The following is a 19,418-nucleotide window of genomic DNA, read 5'->3' on the forward strand; positions in this document are numbered from 1 at the left end:
AACTTCAGCTACCTAGGCTGTCTTAAGCTTGCCTGGGCTACATGAGACCATGTCTCACACAAAAGGGAACAAACAAACAAAAAATGATAAATGCTCCTGAAAGAAAAAAATAAGTTCAGAAACTCACCTCAGGGTGTTGTTTTATTTATGATATTTTTAGTTTGTATGAGACGCCACAAAACAATCTGGAATAATAATAGCCTTACAGTTTGACCGCTTTAGAAATTTTTTTTAAAAAATTAAAGTTTAATGCAGTACAGGCAGAAGAGCAGCACGTCCTACTACACTTAGAGTAATTGAATGTAATTCCATTCAATTAAATATCACTGCCATTAAGAGGGATTAAAGGCTCAACAGCCGACCTCTAAACACAGCAATTAATGTAGTTGAGATCCAGGATGGAAACCTACTCCACTATATTGCAGTAAGTCAATGGACCAACATCGTGGCTTCAAGCAGCAGCTGTTGAGTCATTACTGGAGTAATGGGGGATGTGGGCGTAGCATCGTTTATGTGACAGGTCTTAATCCGTGTGCTAAAGCCTGGTGTCATCCTGTCTGCAAAGAGGACCAAAGCCCAGACTGAACAGACCCAGGCTCTGCGGCACCCAGCTCCGGTGAAGTTAAGTATCCGTCCTGGCAGAATGCACATTGCATTAACAAGACCTGTTCAAGGGTGTTGGTGTTACTGAGGTCTGCAATTAGTGGCAGAGAGTGGGTGAATCATCGCTTAACTGTAAGGGCATGTGAGGGATTTTGGAAAGAGACGCTTGCCTAAGTACCACCTATAGGCACTCAGGATGTCTGGGATCCAACCATGGTGGAAATGGTCTTCTGCATTGAAATTTTTTTTTCAAACTTTCTGACATTTCTGCTGCCAAGGAGACATACTGATTCTTCAAGATAGGACTTGCCCTGTCTACCAGATATGTGGCAATTCAGCTAAGCACAGATAACCACAGAGGTCACGAATCCATGATCCAGATAGTTAAGCCTTTTCCACCTTGTGTGCCAGCTAAAATGCGAGAGTTACTGCATTTACCGTGGTCCTGGTGAACAGCGTGATTCTTTACACTAAAATTTCTTACCATTTGCAATTTGATGTGTTCTTAGCTTCCAAAATTATGTTGGTTTTTTTTTTCAAATTATGCAGCTTTGAAACTATATATCTGAACCAACTTTCATGTAATTGCTTTTCTTGGCAGAGGGAGTAATTTTAAATTTCTGGCTCCGTGTAGGCTCAGATGTTAGTCTCCTTGGCACCTCCTATTCCTTTTTCACAGGCAAACATGGCGAATGCCCAGTGAATCCCCGCTTTGCTTTCTCTGCCCCTTTGATTTCCCTTGCCATGATTAGCTGAAGAAGCTCGTAGAGAAATTAGTCACCCATGCACCAGGTTTGCTCCAGTGAAAACATTTGCCCATACCCTCTCCATATTCAACTTAGCACGTGCACTGAATTCCTGACGCGCTCTTCCAGTTCGAGCCCTAAAGAAATCCGTAACTCAGATGAAAGCAACGCGGTGGGAACATCTGCCTCAGATCCCAGGCCAAGTGCATTTCTCACACCTTTTCCTTTGAAAGATTGAAAACAGACTGTGGAGAAAGTGCAATGACATCGTCGTAGGACTTCTGGTATAAATTTGACGCCAGTTTAATTCTGCAACTTACCTCAACCCTTCTTGGAAAAAACACAGAAAATGTTTTAAAGAGCGCGTGCCCTGTTTACAATGGAACCAGGAGACGGAGAAACCTGCTCTGTTAACTTCACTTGTCGAAACTGTGAGGCCACGCCAAGGGTCGGCACCTCAGATATCAGAAAATTACTCCCTCATAAAACGAGTATTTCATTTTATAAGGAAAGGAGCTGTTGCAAGCAGGTTAATGAAAGCGGGGGATGAAAGTTATTGAAGATACTGGGCGAGAGCGACGGATCTGAGTTGTCATATGACACAGATCACCAACAAAACCAAACCGACCGCGTGGAGACAGCCTCTCAAGGCAAGTCCTGCTCCTTGGCAAAGCTACTGGAGAAGCCATACTTTAAAGTAACAATCCTCCATCAGTCTAAAGAGAGGTCAGTTCTGCAGCTGCCTACTGAGGTACTATCATGTGACCTTGTCTTGGTTACTTTTCTACTGCCCTGATAGAACTTCAGGACCAAAGCAACTTATGAAAGTGTGTGGTTGGGCTCACAGTTTCAGAGGGATAGAGTCTACGGTGGGTGAGGGAAGGCATGGTGTCAGAAACAACTGAGAGCTTCTAGCTTGAGCACACACTGGGAGAGCATGAGTCAGCCCTCAGAGGCACGCCTCCACCAACAAGGCAACATCTCCTTAATTCTTCCCTAATAGTTCCACCATCCGGGGACCAAGTATTCAAACAAATGAGTTTATGGGGGGGGGGTCATTCTAACTCAAATTTAAACCACCACAGATTTCCTGGAGAGGCTTGAACAAATACTTATTCATCCCTGAGGGCAGTCCAAAGAAATGATTCTACCTCTCTAGCTTACTGAAGTGGTAAATTCATTATGGCTGAATATACAGGGACACAATGACTCAAAGGCAGCCTAACACCTAAAAGCCTATCCCAGCAGGGGAACCAGTCTGGAAAGTTGTATACCTCAAGTCTGATGAACAATTTTTAGGCAGTAGGCTGTTCAACTCTCCTCTGCTTAGTAATTGTTACTACTTCTGTAACCCCAAGAAGGGAACTTGTAAATCTTGTAAGTTTCAGAAGCTTTGTCAGCCTTGTAAGATTGGTTTACTTCCTGGGTCTTGTATGTTTCATTTGCTTCCTAAAGACTTATGAACTTCTTTCGTCCCCTAGAAGGACTGTTTCATAGGATAACACAACACTAGAACTCTTGCCCTAACCACTCCTCTTTATCCCTCCCTACATCTAACCCCTTCCAAGAAGGTGGTTCAGAACAACGTGAAAATTACCTTAAAATTTTAATGAAATCTGTCGTATTTATCCACAAAGTTTCCTAATATGTGAGAAAGAACAGCAAGGCATTACTGTACAGGAATAAAAGTTTTGAGGAAACATTGCCAGAGAATGTAAAAAATATAATCTATTTTCTTTAATTGTGGGACTGGGGATATAACTCAGTTGGTGGCATACTTACCTAGCACATACAATGCCCAGGGTTGGATCTTCAACACTAGATAAATGGACTGTAGTGGTGCACACATTCGAGTTCAGAACTCAGGAGGTCTGGACAGGAGGATCAAAGTTCGGAGTCATCTCAAGCTATATAATAAGCCAGCCTGAGATATATGAGACCCTATCTCAAAAAAATAAAAAAGTCAGACTACACATATCCTTTATAAAATCGGATGGATGGATGGATGGATGGATGGATGGATGGGTGGGTGGATGGATGGATGGATGGATAGATTCTTCCTGTCCTGAGTTGTTCCTTTTTAGAACTTGGATAGCTTAGGAGTCTTTCTTTAATTCCCCACAGGATCCTGATTTTGAATTAGACATTTCATTCATACCTTCCCTAATTGATAATAGGAGTTAGAGACATTGTAGTAATGCTCAGACAGATGAAAGGGCTGTATACACAGTTGTACACCTTTGATAACCTTCTCTCTGAGAACATTTTATTGCTTTTGTGGGGAGATAAAACCAGTTATAAATAGAAACCGTCAGTCACTGGAACGTTGAAAATGGAGAAACACTGCCAAGCTGAATCAGAGAATTTTCTAATGTCAAAATACAGCAAACCAGACTGACTTGGTAGGATGTCACTGACTTCATCGTGAAATCATCACTTGCTCAAATGGCACTTCTTGTACAAAGGCTGAGAGTCGATTTTTGCACAGATTTTTATTTTCTGCCTTTGGCATCATGATCCATTTAATTAGAATTTATTAAGGGCTAATAAGTACAAGACAGGTAACAGATTGTTTAATAGGAAAAGTAGAGAACCATCGAGACCAGCATGCCTACAGGGAGGATCATTTCAAATCCATTATCCAAGTCTCCGTATACAAGGACCAGTTCATTTTGCAAATGCTATCCGCAGCCTAATCTACTGCATAAGATATGTTAATTCTCTGCATTAAAAGCAGAAATGTAGAGCTAAATGCAGCAGTGCAGCCTGTACTCTCATTTATGAGGTGGTGGACTGTCCTCTACTGCCCAGCAAGTTTGAAGGAAGCCTGAGTTACCTGAGACTCATTCTCAAAAATCAACCAACCAACACAAAAGTACACAGTATTGGCTAGGTGGAGTGTCTCATGCTTGTAATTCCAGTACTTCGAAGGCAGAGGCAGGGGGAGTACCACAAACGAGGCCAGCCTGGGCTATGCAACAGCACTTTCTCTCACAGAACAACTCCCCATTCCCAATTTAACTTTTGTCCCATTATTATAAAAAGCTTATGGCAACTTTTCATTTTTAATTTTCAATTAAATAAATTAACCTTAAAATTTTTTTGGTTTCTGGCAATTGTATCATTTATTGCTTTTCAACAAATCTGGCTGAAATTTGGAAACTCTCATGCACCCCACTCCTGAAACAGAAGGGAGACTGATCTTCCAGATCCACACTCTTCTCTGTTTGTTACCTCAAATGTTTTCATCGTCTGAAACAGTTATGCTAGTAGTAATCATTATGCTACAATGGTAATTACAATCACATCTTTCAGGGATAGAGATCCTCACACTCTTGGCTGTTCCTCCATACTATGGAGAAATAGAAAAACAGGAAAGAGAGCTGAAGACTCAGAAATCAGAAAAAAAAAATTAAAATTCCAAACTCCTGGACTATGTTGCCAGCCCCATGTCAAATTCGGGACCAGAGAGTGAATCTGTGGATAGGAACAGTCACCATCTGTATTTGTTATTGCTGCATCTCCAAGGCCCGTTTGAAACTTAATTTCCTTATCAGAATTACACTGTAATGCCTACATATACAATGAGATGTGATTGTATCTATTGTATGATTTTAGAGTCCCTACCATGCAGGGCTTTAGAAACAATTTAGACTATGGTTGACTTTAAAATATCAATTTGAAAAGCAATTTAAGGGGTTGGGGATTTGGCTCAGTGGTAGAGCGCTTGCCTAGGAAGCGTAAGGTCCTGGGTTCGGTCCCCAGCCCCAGAAAAAAACAAAACAAAACAAAACAAAAAAAACCAAACAAACGAAAAGCAATTTAAGTTTAAGCTGTGTTTTTTCCAAATTTGTATATCATGGTTTGAACTGTAAGTGTTCCTTAAAGACCAATGTACTGAAAGGTTTGGTTCAGTCTGGTGTGGAAGTCGGTGGACTTTTAGGAGGCAAGGCCCAGTGAAGTGAAGTTATGTCACTGGAAATGCATCCTTGAAGTAGATATTGGAACCCCACTCCTTGTCTCTTTTTGTTTCTTTCCAATGTCCACTAAATGAACAGACCTTCTCTTCCACTTGCTCCCATGAAAGCTCCCATGAAAGCCAGGGCGGTGGGAGAAAGCAACCAGAAGGAAATCTCCAAAACTGTGGCTAAATAAGGCTTTCCTCTTTTTGTGTCTGTTTATCTCAGACGTTTGCTGCCAGGTGGTAAGCCTACCACGATGTGTCAATGCAGCCTCAAGTTCATTCTGGCTTTGGCCTATTGGGCTGTCTTTGTTTTACCTGTAAAGAACAAATATTCAGAATGTTTCCGATTTCTGTCTCCAAAGCTCAAGATCGGTATTATGAGTGACAATCCTGAGTCCCAAGTCAAACAATGAAATAAGATGAAGAAGGGAATGTTTTCAAAACTCACGTGAGGAATCTGAGGAAAAATAAAAGCTTGAAGCACACTCTGAGCAGGGCTGAGGGCTTGCACAGCAATGTGTCACCTTGATCTGATATTGACAGCTACTAACAGAAGTTAGTAAGCATATCTGAGGTCTTTCTAACTATCTAGAAATGCATCCCAGTAAAAATACTTTGAGGTTCTAGAAACAAGTCAGCTGTCTCCTCCTGCCCTGGATTGGTGAGAATATAATACCCAAAAGTGGTTCCTGGAAGTTGAACTCGTGAGTCCTTCCCAACTTGCCTACAATACTCTAGGGAGAGAGCAGAGGCTAAGACCCTATCCTAATAACTTTACACATTCTTCTTCAGTGATGAGGCTTTGTGTCTAGTGGTTTTGTTCACTGTTACATACTTAGTCATACCTAAACAAGGGTTCATTCACTTCAGTATCTTCCCATATGTGCTGGCTAATTTTATGTCAGTTTGATACAGTCTAGAGTCATCTAAGAGGAGAGAACCCCATTTGAGAAAACGCCTCCCATAAGATTGAACTGTAGGCAAGCCTGTAGGGCATTTTCTTAATTAGTGATTAATGGGGTAGGGCCCAGCCCATTCACTGTGGTGGTGCTACCCCTGGGCAGGTTGCCCTGGGCTCTGTAAGTAGGCTGAACAAGCTATGCAAGCAAGCCAGTGACCAGCACCCTCCCTGGCCCCTGCATCAGCTCCTGCGTCCAGGTTCCTGCTCTGCTTGAGCTCCAGTCCTGACTTCTTTCAGTGTTAAACTGAGTGAAATAATCCCTTTCCTCCCACAAGTTTGCTTTTGGTCATGGTGTTTGACCGCAGCAAAAGTAACTAAGTAACTAAGACACCTTACGACTTGGTATTTGTAGTGATGAGTATGAAATAACCTCCTATAAGCTCATGTACTTGACACTTGGTCCTTATTTAGGGTCTTGTTTAGGGAAATTATGGAGCCTTGAGAAGGTCCTGCCTTATGGGGGAAGTATATACCTGGGGGCAGGTTTGGGGGTGGGTTTTAGGAGCTTATAATCATGCCCCACTTCTCGCTCTGGCCTTCCATCACTATTCCTTCCCTACCATTCAGAACATTTAACCCTGTAGAAACATAAGCCAAAATAAACTCTTTGCCTATAGGTTGCTTTTGGTTATGCTATTTGATCACAGCAACAGAAAAGTACCTAATCCAGCATCTTATCTTTTGTTTAGTAAGCAAATTTAAATTTTAAATTTAGTTTAGTGAATTTGTTTAGTAAACAAATTAAAATTTCAGCATTTAAATTTATCATCATATATTAATATATAATTAATATATAACATGATACATACTAACAGTATAATGCTATTCTACTGTCATGAATTAGTTACCCCCAGTCTCATTTATAATCTTATTAAGGTAGAGAATGGTGAAATAAATTCATTATAAAATATTTTATAGCACTTTCTCATCCATCCAGTTGTTGAGGTACACAAGAGTATACGGAGTCCAGTTGAAAGCATGGCCTATCTTTTAAATTTAATGGTTGTCTACATGATGGCATAAAATCACAAGGTCACTAAATAACATTCAGTTGCTCAGCAAGGCACCTGGTAAGTTGACTCTCTGTTTCCATGCTGTGAGAATAATCCCACTCTTGTATTCATGGCTTATGGTCCATTTCAAACTCAGGCATTGCTGAACATGAGATTTCAAGTTGAGTGTAAACATGAGGTATTGAAAGCAGACCCCAAGGGCAGAGAGGCATGTTAAGGCCATTCTGCAGTGCCATAATTCTCCACACACAACCTGCTGAGGAACTGTCTGTGCTCTGTGTTCATACACTTTGCAGCTGACAGAGGCAGACACACGGTAGAAGAGGTGACCCCTATGTAAATAACAAATGTATCTGCTACTACGAACGAGCACGGAGGAAGGGACAAAGGAAAGACAGTGTCTGAATGTGTGAAAGGAAGAGTCACCCATGATCCCAGCCAGAGCTTCATGGCCATATAAATGTGACCTACAAACTTGGTCCTGGCTTCTTGCTTATAGAAAGCTTTGTATTAAAAGGTTTACATTAAAGGTTCATATTGTGTTAAATATTATATTGATAATTATCAATATTAATATGTTCATGTTTGGTATTAATAATGAATATTGTATTGTATTAAATATTATATTAAAGCTATATATTAAAATATAAACCAAAAGTGGATTGGGAGTACCTGAGATCAAGCATCTAACAGACACAAATGTGGGTTTGGCTTAGCAGGTTCTTATCATATCTGCTTTTATGTGTAATAGCTTGAAAGTATTAGTTACATTATTTAGGAAAATGTAACTATCACATTCCTCTTCACTCTTATCCCCTATTGGGATCATGGGAGGAAGAGGAGCCCGGAAGAACACTGTGTTATTTCTCACATGCATTGGTATCTCACATGTCAGAGGTATCTCTCTGACAATCCTTGTAAGGGAGGCTCCTGTCCCAGCTCAGGATCTCCATGTCTTTATGTTATGAAGTGTAGGGAAGGCATATGAGTGGCATTGGGAAGGGAAATAATTTCATCCATGCAAGCTCTGGCTCTGGTCCTGTGTTCTTTATATTTTTTTAAGACTTCTTTATTTATTTTATGTATATGAGTACACTGTCGCTGTCTTCAGACACACCAGAAGAAGGCATAGGATCCCATTACAGATGGTTGTGAGCCACCACGTGGTTGCTGGGATTTGAACTCAGGACCTCTGGAAGAGCACTCAGAGCTCTTAACCACTGAGCCATCACTCTAGCCCCTGGTCCTGTATTCTTAAATGACCTGAAAGGAAGCAGCACTCTCCTCTTGCTCACGGAGGGGATAAGCTCTCCAACAATACAGAGGCACACTTGCTCATTTCCCCTTATTCTCTCTTCCAAACGAGGTTTTCCACATTTCCATTTTTTTTTTTTTTTGCCACGAGGTGTGTTTTATTTTCATCAATCATACAAATAATTTTCGATAATATCCCAGGGCAAACCGGTGCAATTCGGCAGTCTGTTTAGTAAAGGCTGGGGGTCCCCTTCAGAAACCCACGGTCCGGTGGCATCGGGCTAGGAGTGCCCGGGTTCACAGTGCAGCTTGTGGCTCGCGTCCATCTTGCAGGTGGCTCTTCCTCCACATCACGAGGTGGTCTTGGAGATGAAGGGGTGGGGAAATCTTCCTAGGCTTTTAGGAGATTTCACTCCTCTTTTCCTGTTCAATGGTCTCTTTGGTCAGCAGGGTGTTCTTCTCCTGTGTCTCGGTTTTCTTCAGCCAGGCCTTATCGATGCTGGCGATTTCTCCCATGTCCAGCTTGTCTGCCATTTTCTTACAACTCGTGGATTCTTGTTCCGAGCTCTCGCTCCAGGTACTCCCACTCGCGTTGCTGCAGCAAGAGACCCACATTTCCATTTTTAAAGAGAAAATTATCTGACCCACTATGCGCATCATATCAACAGCTCCATATTCTCCCACCCCACTCCATTCCCATAAGCTCCTGAATAGTCAGTATGAGTGGACTTGGAATCACACGGGAGCCACACCTAGGTTAAGAGGTCCCGAATGTGAGTGGCACCATCCAATGAGGTCCCAGGCTGAATAAAAGGGGTTGAGAGGCAGGGAGTGAGCTGAGCACCAGCATTTACCCTCTCTTTGCTTCCTGCTTGCAGGTGCCTTGTGACCAGAAACCTTCCTCTCTCACTACCTCCTCCTCCAACCTCCCCCAGCCATAAAGGACTGTACCTTCAAACTGAGATCCAGTGAAGAAAAGTATGCAGAACGAGGTTGAAATGTTCTAAATTTCTTACAATATTATGAAGAACAGCACAGTTCAAGAACATTGGACAGAAACCCTTAAAGTAGACTATTAAAAAAAAAAAAACAGCAAGAAGAAATGCAAAAATCTAGGAGAAAGCATTTGGATCCTTGTTACTAAGGAGTCACACACCAAGAATTGTGGGAGATGCAGAGAAAGTTCTCCTTCCTAATCTAGGGCTCGGATTCTCTAGGCTCGTTGATGTCTTGGCCACAATACAGCCCCTGTACCACCCCTGCACACTGTGGCTTCCATAGATTGAGAACTGCTGTCAGTCCCCAGCCCCATTACCCCCTCCCCGAGGTCATGATCAGCAATTGGAACATTAACTTTGAAGCAATGCCTCTGGTGTTCCAGAACAGTCATCTGGAAACCCTGTAACCCTGACTCCCTGTATCCTGTATGCTCTGAGATGGCCTGAAAAAGGAAACTTCTGGAGTTCTCCACAGTAGCCACTTGTATGGGCTTATACAAATTCCTTAATCTTCAGAGTCTCCAAGAGTGGCTCAGCTTACATGACAGCTGTCAGGACCTAAGCAGATATGAAATAACATTAATAAAGTGTTTGCTTTATAGCAAGCATTTAAAAACTCCAGGTGCCTGTCTCAGAACTGTCAGATAGGCAGCCTCTGCGATAAATAATGTACCCCCAGAGGATAGACAACGGCCACAGCCTGATTTATTCAAGCCCGGCAAATGTAACAAAATGCTCCTCAAAATATGTGGAGGAGGAAACGCTTTGGCCTCGTCTCTCCCCCAGCTGTGAGCATGGACAGAGATGATCAGGCATCTGAGGCTGCTCCTCTGTCTGGGAGCGCAGTGTGTCCAGCTGTTCCTGTATCAGCATTCTGCCTGGGCCTCCCAACCTGTGGAATGTTCTCTCTCTCTCTCTCTCTCTCTCTCTCTCTCTCTCTCTCTCTCTCTCTCTCTCTCTCTCTCCCCCTCTCCCTCCCCTCTCCCTCTCTGGTTAGTTGCAATTTGACAATTAAGCTGACAATCAGGTTGAATCCTGGCCGCATACATTTTTTTTACATAGTACGGGTTAAAAGAAACTGCAAATATTTTTAATGAAAAGAACAGAACCAGCCTCATATTTACCGTCCTGTAACTTAGGCAGCCCTTTCCTCCCTGATATCTTGACATAAGCGTGAAGGCGTGGCCTTGTGCACTCCCTGGCCATGCCCTGACCTAGCAGACTTCCTTTCCAGGTTCTGGATATGATGCACAGGGCTGTGGGATCACCATGGTGATTTCACAGGTGCAAACCAGCGCAGCTGTGTGTGTTAAATCTGTAACAGCTTTCTGGGAGTCTGTCATCCCTCCCTGGAGTCTCTGAAGAAGAAAAACTAGATCCATAAACAGCAAACTAGGCGTGGCCTACACGGCTCACAAGCGTTCCCTGCGTGATGCCATCTTAGGTGAGAGTTATCCGTGCTCTGACAGGAAAAAAAAAAAAAAACCCTCTAAATCGGTGCCATTCCCCATAAGTAAATATGGCTCTCTTTATGATCGGTAAAATCAGAGTACCCGATTTACAAGGCATTAAAACCCAAACCAGAGAAGATCCATGCTGTGCCACACCAGGTAAACAGGGGAGACGACGGTGTTGACTCACATGTTACACATCTCATTTTCACGGTCGAATGTTTCAAAAGGCAAATAGCCTGAAGGTATTCAAGCCATGAAGAGAAGAAAGATACAAGGAGAGTAACCAAGAGAGATCCAGTCATGTAACAATGGTTGTCCTCTCTACCCATCATGTGCTGGAGTCTACCCCAGCTTGATTGGAGCAGTGCTTTATCTTACACAATTGCTCTACAGGCTGCCCATGTAGATAAATATGCAAACCATGTTTACTTACCTTCATGTCATAAAACTACCCAGCAGGGAAAGCGCTTTCCTCACACATAAGGCTTTCAATGCAGTGAGCCACGCTCGTTCCCCGGGAACCACCCAGGACCAGCCCACAGATGACCCTTTCCTGTTATTTTCTGAAATCTTGTTCACAGCTGATCCAAAGTGAAGGGAAGAGAGAGGTGTAATTTCCCTGCAGAGGCAACCTCCCGGATGAAAAAGAGGCTGAAACGCCTGCGGGGAATCCAGGCGTTTTCTATTACCACGCGCCATTCCCCACCGGTGTTGACCTATAAGAAAACTGTGGTTTTCGGCATAAACGGGGTTTGTGATAAAAATTTCTTATTACCACAGAGCCTTCACGTAACTACCTCCTCCCGCTCGGTTCTCGATGTAGACGAGCTTTGATGATGATGCTACTGACCCTGTGACTCATTCCGTTTATGCAAATGTGTGGGCAGATCAAGGTTCTTCGTGCCCTAAGGAAGCTGACTTCACTGGTGAGAGTTTTAATTACTAGAATATTTTCAGTGTTTTTATTAGCATACATTAATTATAAATAAAAGTGGGTTTCGTTGGGACATTTTCACACACGTATAAAATGTATATGACCATGTTTAGCCCTATTATAGTGGGTACTTTCTTCTCTCCCCTAGTCAGGTCCTCTTCTATGTCGTGTGTGTGTATGTGTGTGTGTGTGTGTGTGTGTGTGTGTGTGTGTGTGTGTGCATGCACATACTCATGCTTGCGTGACCCAGTGAGTTTCCTGAGGTTTGCTTGCAGGAGCAAGGGCGAAGGGCTGTTTGTAGAAGGAAAGATACCTCACTAGTTGCTAACAATGAAGAAAACGCACCTCTCTCCCCAATCAACTACCAACTGCCTATAAACCCTAGAGCATGACAGTTTCCCTTCCCTGTGAAAGCTGTTTCTATTATTTCTTTTTCTCATTACTGTGTCAAAATCAGACTCAGGAAAGCGGGCTTATTCTGACTTATGGTTTGAAGGGGACAACAGTAGCAGGAGGAGCTCTTGGCTACTGAGCTGGGGCTTGAGTGAGTGGTAGCCATATGCCTACATCCCAATAAGTCAAGAAGCAGAGAAATAGATGCTGATGTCCAGGTGGCTCTCTTTTTCCCTTTTTTATTCAGTCTGGGATCCCAGATAGCAAGATGGTGCCTCCCAAACTGAGTGAGTCTTCCCTGGTTTTCCTTCTCTGGAAACATCCTCACAGATAACCAAAGTTGTGTGCCTCAGTATGCCCTGGCATCTCTAAATCTAGTCAGATCGACCATCTAAATTAATCACCACAGAATTTAAATGCTTGAAACCTCCCCAAACATCACCACCAACCATTCAAATGCACAAGCGCATGGGCGGCGGCATTCGTTTCTCATCCAAACCACCACACCTAGTGGCTCTTAGACATGGAGTCTAAGAAAATTGTCACACGAGCACCGAGGTTGGCCTGAAGGCTACCAAAAGCTGTAATTGGGGGGGGGGGGACAGGAGTAGTGAGTCAAAGATTCAATTTTCAATTAAACAGGATGAATAAGGCTTGATGTTTGAATTTGAGAGTGGCTACAGTCCATAATAATGTGTCTCAGAACAGCTAAGTAAGAATCAAATCTATCACTACATAGAAGACAAGTTGCTTAACTTTACTGTTTCCATATAAATGCATATGTTCAGGCGTCACAAATGACCACATATGTAGGTATGTACATCCTGTGAGCTAAGTCATATTAATTAAAATATTCTGGGATCCATCCCATATACAGTCACCAAAGCCAGACACTATTTTGGATGCCAAGAAGTGCTTGCTGACAGAAGCCTGATATAGCTGTCTCCTGAGAGGCTGTGCCAAAGCCTACAAATACAGAGGCAGATGCTTGCAATCAACCATTGGACTGAGAATGGGGTCCCCAATGGAGAAGTTAGAGAAAGGACTGAAGGAGCTGAAAGGGTTTGCAACCCATAGGAAGAACAACAATATCAACCAATGGGACACCCCAGAGCTCTCAGGGACTAAACCACCAACCAAAGATACACATGGAGGGACCCATGGCTCCAATGGAGCAACTCATGACTCTAGCTGCATATCTAGCAGATGACGGGCCTTGTTTGACATCAGTGGGAGGAGAGGCCCTTGGTCCTGTGAAAACACAATGCCCCACTGTAGGGGGATGGCAGGGCTGGCAGGAGGGAGGGAGAGCACTTTCATAGAAGCAGGGGGAAGGGGGATGGGATAAGGGGTTGCTGGAGGAAAACTGGAAAGGGATGACATTTGAAATGTAAATAAAAAGAAAGTAATAAGAGAAAAAGAAAAATATTCTATATGTAGATATGTACATTCTATCAACTAAATCATATTAATTAAAATATTCCATATGTAGATGTGTACATTCTGTCAACTAAGTCATATTAATTAAAATGTTCTATTAATAAAAATATTTGATGTAGACAATATTCACATAATTTCTTTTTCTAAACTGTCATAGTTTCTGTGTTGTGTTCAACCTACAGATTGTCTCCTCAAAAACCTTCCTTGCTTAACATCATTACAAATAATATTAAAATAATTAAATATTAAAATAACTCAGTATTTGGTTTTCTTTGAGATGTTTTGTTATTTAGCCAAGGTTAGCCTCACCTTGTCATTCTCCTGTCAAATCCCCCAAGAGCTGGGGTTATAAGCATGGGATTCCATTCCCAGTTCAGAACTTAAATTTGTAATATTTTTTAATTTTACTTTCCCTGTAGTATAAATATGCAACTTCAGTAACTTTAAGGATTACCTCATCAGGAGAGAAAGACAGATAGACAGACAGACTGACTGACAGACAGACCAGTACAGTGTGTCCATCCCTTTTCCATGTGGCTGTGAAGTTTGTGATAAGATGTGAGCTTTGGGTGAACTCTATTTCAATGCTGTATCTGTTGAATTCAGACCTTGGCATGTTAGAATACATGTTGCAAACATAGATTGTAATGACTCCATCATACAAGCTCCTCCTCCTCAAGGAACCTCTGTCCTGTTAGATTATATACAACAAATGAGGGCTTGAGATAATGGTGCAGACAGTAAATGTCTTACACACAGAGAAGATCTCTGTGAAGTAGACTGTAAGGAATGTGGTTCCACAGAAAAGAAGACGACACAGCTGACACAGCCATGTGATCAGTAGAGCCCGTGAGAAGGAAGCATATAAGAATTGAGGGTGGGGGTGGCGGGAGTGGGGGCATAGGGTGGGTTGTCTACTCCAACCACAGCTCTGTGTATGGGTTTGGCAATGTCTGTCACCTCTCTGGCTGAGGTAGAGTGGGGGGAGGGGGGAGAGAACAGGAGCAGCTGTTTTGAGAGCAAAATGTGGAATGCTGAAAATTCCAAATTAACGGTTTTTTAAAAAGAGTTCATTTATAAAAGCAAATAATGGAAATTACCAGGAGATTTATTCAACAAGCACAGCAACAAGCTTAAATTTTACCATATATATATATACACACACACACTAATAAAGTACTAATTTTCATTTGTGAACTTGTTTTGATTCTATTACATATTCATATTGCAAAGTTTTTATTAAAAAGGCTCTTTTGCTTAGTCTTGTGTGTGAAGAAACTTGAAGGGTTCATCCTTTTCTTTTTCTTTCTTTGTAGTTTTTTCATTTCTTGGTTGGTTGGTTGGTTGGTTGGTTGTTGGTTTGGTTTGGTTTGGTTTTTGACAAGGTCTCATTCTGTAGCTCAGGCTGGCCTGTACCTCATTATGTAGTCCAGTGGCCCTAAATTCATGGCAATCCTTCTGCCTCAGGCTTGTAAGTACTGGAATTACAGGAGTGAGCCACCAAGCCAGTTCTTAATCTGTTTGCTGACAGGAGCCATCTAGGAAAGTCTATGGCAAGCAAATGAGTTTCCTTTGAGATGGTTCACCATTCTGTATTGTAGGACCGGATCAGCCCTATGTCTGGGAGGTCCCACTCATGAAAACACGGAGACGGAGAGTGATGCAATCAAGCAAGAGGTTTAATGATCCAGTGCTTGGGTGGCCCTGTAATAGGGACAGAGGCGACCCCGGGTAGCAAAAGCACACACTTTTTATACACTTGTGGAGGACAGCCATTGGCGATAGCATGAGTTGGTCCTTGATGCTGCACATTGACCCTTACATTCCTCAATGGTGAGATATCTTTGGCATCGGATGGGAAGCTACTAAGGGTCCTTCCCTCTTTGTGGTTAGCTCATTTCCTGGAGCAGGGTGTTATTCTAAATTCTTTGGACAGGGTGTAAAGCTGGCGAAAACACTTAGGGTCCTCATAACCTACCTACTTTCTAGCAGGCCAAGCCTCCTAATAGCTCTTATGCTTCAGTAAGAACTGGGGTCCTTCACTATGACTGTGATGTGTGGGCTCTGGAGAGGCACAGACCCAGAGACTTCATCCAGGATTGCTTCTCACTGCTGTTGTGCCTTTCCTATCATTATTACATAGCCTAATGATTCCTGGGCATCAGCCCACCCTACTGGTCAAAGTTCCTGCAAATCAACATGAAGATGAACTGTCAAGAATTAATGGCTTTATTGAGTTCCTGATTTGATTCAAATAATTTTAGGAAGGAGATGGTTTTAGTTGTTTTGCCAGAAAGACGTAAAAAGAATCAAGAATAGAATGTGCCCTCTTCATAGAATAGTAAGTAAAGACAGCATAATAAGGGATACAATGAGCTTTCATAAATTACACACTAGGAAGAGAAATCAGCTTGGGACAAATTGTCATCAAGAAAAAACATTCATTCTAGGTCAGGTCCGAGGATGAGGCCACAAGTATTCATTATGATAAAGCAAAGCCATGTGAAACTATGGCTTTGAACTTATAATGAGCTTATAGAATGAAATACTGCTTTGAACTTACTATCAACATCCTTCTATAACTTCCCTTTTGTGTAACATTTTATCTGTGAGGTATATTTATAAGGAATTTTTGTCTAGAAGGTATAAGTTGCCAGAGAGAAGAAATAAAGTGTGTCTGTCTGTCTGTCTATATGTCTGTATGTAGGTATATGTGTATGTGCATACGTATGCATGTGCACTTGAGAAATTGATGAAACTGATGGTGGGACTTGGCCAGTGTGTGTGTGTGTGTGTGTGTGTGTGTGTGTGTCTTTCTGTGTCTGTGTGTCTATGTCTGTGTGTGTGCATGTGTGTGTGTGTCTCTGTGTGTATCTCTCTCTCTCTCTCTGTGTGTGTGTGTCTTTCTGTGTCTGTGTGTCTATGTCTGTGTGTGTGCATGTGTGTGTGTGTCTCTGTGTGTCTCTGTGTGTGTGTGTGTGTGTGTGTGTGTGTGTGTGCCTGACTTTCTCTTTTTCCTCTCTGATCAATGTAAGAGTTAAAGAACTCCAAGCTCACCTGGCCAGCAAGGTTTTAGCCAGAGAGGAAAGAGCCTAAGCAACTAAGCCTTTTTTCTTAATCCCCTGCTGCTAACAGCAGAGCTAAATTGCCAGAAGCCAGTGGCTTTTATCCACAAAATAGCAAAGAGTTAAAGAAGGCAGAAATTGCCAAAGATAAGCAGCTTTGGCGGTGTTGACTCCAGACACACCCCCCACCACCCTACTCACCCTCGCCCCTAGCTGCCTGCCTCAGTACCTGGATGCTAGGCCTGGCTCCCAGCAGCTTGTGTTTTCAGTGCTGGAGGTAGAACTGGTGTCCTCCACATGCTATGCAAGGAATCTACAACAAGCAACACTCATTGTTTTAAAGTTTTCATACGATATGTTTGATAATGTTCTTCCCTTCCCCTAAATCCTCCCAGATCCTCCCCACCTCCCTGCTCAACCATCTTTAAGTTCTTTTTAAAATAAGTAAAAAGGACAAAAAACACCAAACCGTAACAACAACAACAACAACAACAACAACACTCGCACACACACACATACACACACACACACACACACACACACACACACACACACACAGGGGTGGGGGTTGGGGTGGGGGCGTCACTTTTGAAGAAAACTGATTTTCTCTCTCCCAACAGCTATGCCTTGCAAATAGCTTTTAAGAGTATTGAAAAGTTAAGAGCAGCATTGGTAATTAAGAAAACAAAGACAATAATGGTGGATTATGTGTCCTCTGTAGAAGTCGGTATCTACCCTGTACCTGGAAGCTTCTGTGTCAGTGCAGGGGAATATTTTTGACTTGTGAATTTATAAAATCTTACAGAAGCCATGTAAAGAAAGCCTGTTCCTTAAAAAAGAAAATCACCTGCACTATTTGCTTCCTGGTGAATTTTCTTTAAAGGTACAATTGAAGAAAACTGGGCAGTTATTACAAGGCTGAAGTTAGAGATCAAGGAAAAACACAGCCAAAGGTCCAAGGGTGTTGTGGTTTGCCCTGAAGTTATCTGTATTTTGATGCTAATTCCACTGCCCCCAGGACAGCTGCCTAGTCTCATACTCAGGACTCAGGTGACTTCACCAGAACCTCCCCATTGAATTTGTAAAATACAGGTGAAGGGCAGGTACAGGATAGAAGGGGGCCTGTCATTGGAGGAGAAGGAAGGATGGGAAGGAGAGAAGTTTGAAGGAAGAGGAGGAGACTAGAGGAGAAAGGAAGAGGCAGGAAGAGGACAGGGTGAGAAGCCATGGCAGGTGACATTAAGATTCTGCTCTGGGTATTTACAGGTTGTTATCAATGTTCTTAAGGGATGGATGGTACCGGGCTTTGTATGTTTAAGTGGGCAATTATATCTTACCAATTGGATCTAAGATTATTGTGTTGTGTGTTCTTTTATGTGAGGGTTTGAGTGTAGGAAAGTGTTCGGCGGCAGGAGACTCGGGGCCACTGAGGAGTTGGGATGTGTTTCTGCCAAGATATCTAGCAGATATCTTGGGGCACTTGGTGCAGACCTAGTGGGGTAAAAGACAACCATACTTTTTTTATTTTTATATTTTTACAACAACGCAAGGGTCCTGCCAGCACACCATGCTTCCGGCAGGGTCCAGACTGTTGGCTCTGTGGCCTGGCTTGAGTCACTGATACTTGCTTAACAGATGCACCTGGCTGGCACAAGCATCTCAGATCAAAACATGCAAATCACACAGCTGTCCGGTAAGCTGTCTGAGCTCTGTGGAAATTTTCTTTTTATTTTTGCCTATCTGTCTCTATCTCCTTTTAAATTGTTTTATTAATAAAGAATGACAAATTAAATATATATAAAAGATTGAAGAAAATTAAAACTATTGCTTATACTGGTAAGGAAAGTAAATGGAAGAAGACATTATCTACCCAATACCTGCTCATCTGTCTGCCAGCCACTGTGACTCACTAAATTTGCTGGATACCTATGTCAAGATCAACCATGCAGAAATTCCTACCATTCCTACCCTCATTTATTTGCTTCCACTGTGGGTATCAAAATGCCTAAGACAACTTCTTGTTTCTGCTGGAAGATATAGCAAGAGAAGAGGCCACGGCTCTCATTTCTACAGTGGAAAACATCTAGGGAGACTGAAAATTAGCTGTTTTCTTGAGCACATTGGATATTTGAAACCACAGGTCAAACAGTTAACCCAAGGTGCTGCTGGTTATAAGGATAGTTCAGAGCACTGGCTCACCTGGGCCACCGGGCATCTTATTAACTAGGAGGTAGATAGGAGCATTATCAAGTTCACACAGGGTAGGCAAAAGCCATCTCAGAGAATGTGAGTTCTTTAGGGCTGCAGATATTGTCTTGCTAGATCTTTCACCCATAGCCTCATTAGGTTCTGGGGAAATCAAAGTCCTGTTCTTAATTTGCCCATGATTACGGGAGAGCCTGGGGTGTGGGGTTTTTTCAGCTTTAGTGCCTTGACTACATCTCCACAGACTTCATGGATTCCAAAGGAGAAAATCCATGAAAGTTACCTTATTTAAGATACAAGTGATATAGAGAATGGTTCTGAGGAAGTATTTATTCATCTCTGAGTAGCAATATGCTGGATCCAACAGGCATGTCCTCCAAATCTGTAC

General features: G+C 42.5%; 1 protein-coding gene across 1 annotated transcript; it reads right to left on the reverse strand.

Moving 5' to 3' along the window:
- Window positions 1-8,828: 8,828 nt before the first annotated feature.
- On the reverse strand, window positions 8,829-9,075 carry LOC116904512 (thymosin beta-10-like). The gene has a single exon (XM_032907302.1). The coding sequence runs from the start codon at window positions 9,073-9,075 to the stop codon at window positions 8,941-8,943; it is 135 nt and encodes a 44-aa protein (XP_032763193.1). The 3' UTR covers window positions 8,829-8,940.
- Window positions 9,076-19,418: the final 10,343 nt, after the last annotated feature.

The sequence above is a fragment of the Rattus rattus genome, chromosome 6 (genome assembly GCF_011064425.1).
Source record: "Rattus rattus isolate New Zealand chromosome 6, Rrattus_CSIRO_v1, whole genome shotgun sequence".
In the NCBI taxonomy this organism is placed as follows: Eukaryota; Metazoa; Chordata; class Mammalia; order Rodentia; family Muridae; genus Rattus; species Rattus rattus.

Bases quoted from the DNA above. Each gene is read 5' to 3' on its own strand.
- LOC116904512 (XM_032907302.1), bottom strand. From the start codon at position 9,075: ATGGCAGACAAGCTGGACATGGGAGAAATCGCCAGCATCGATAAGGCC.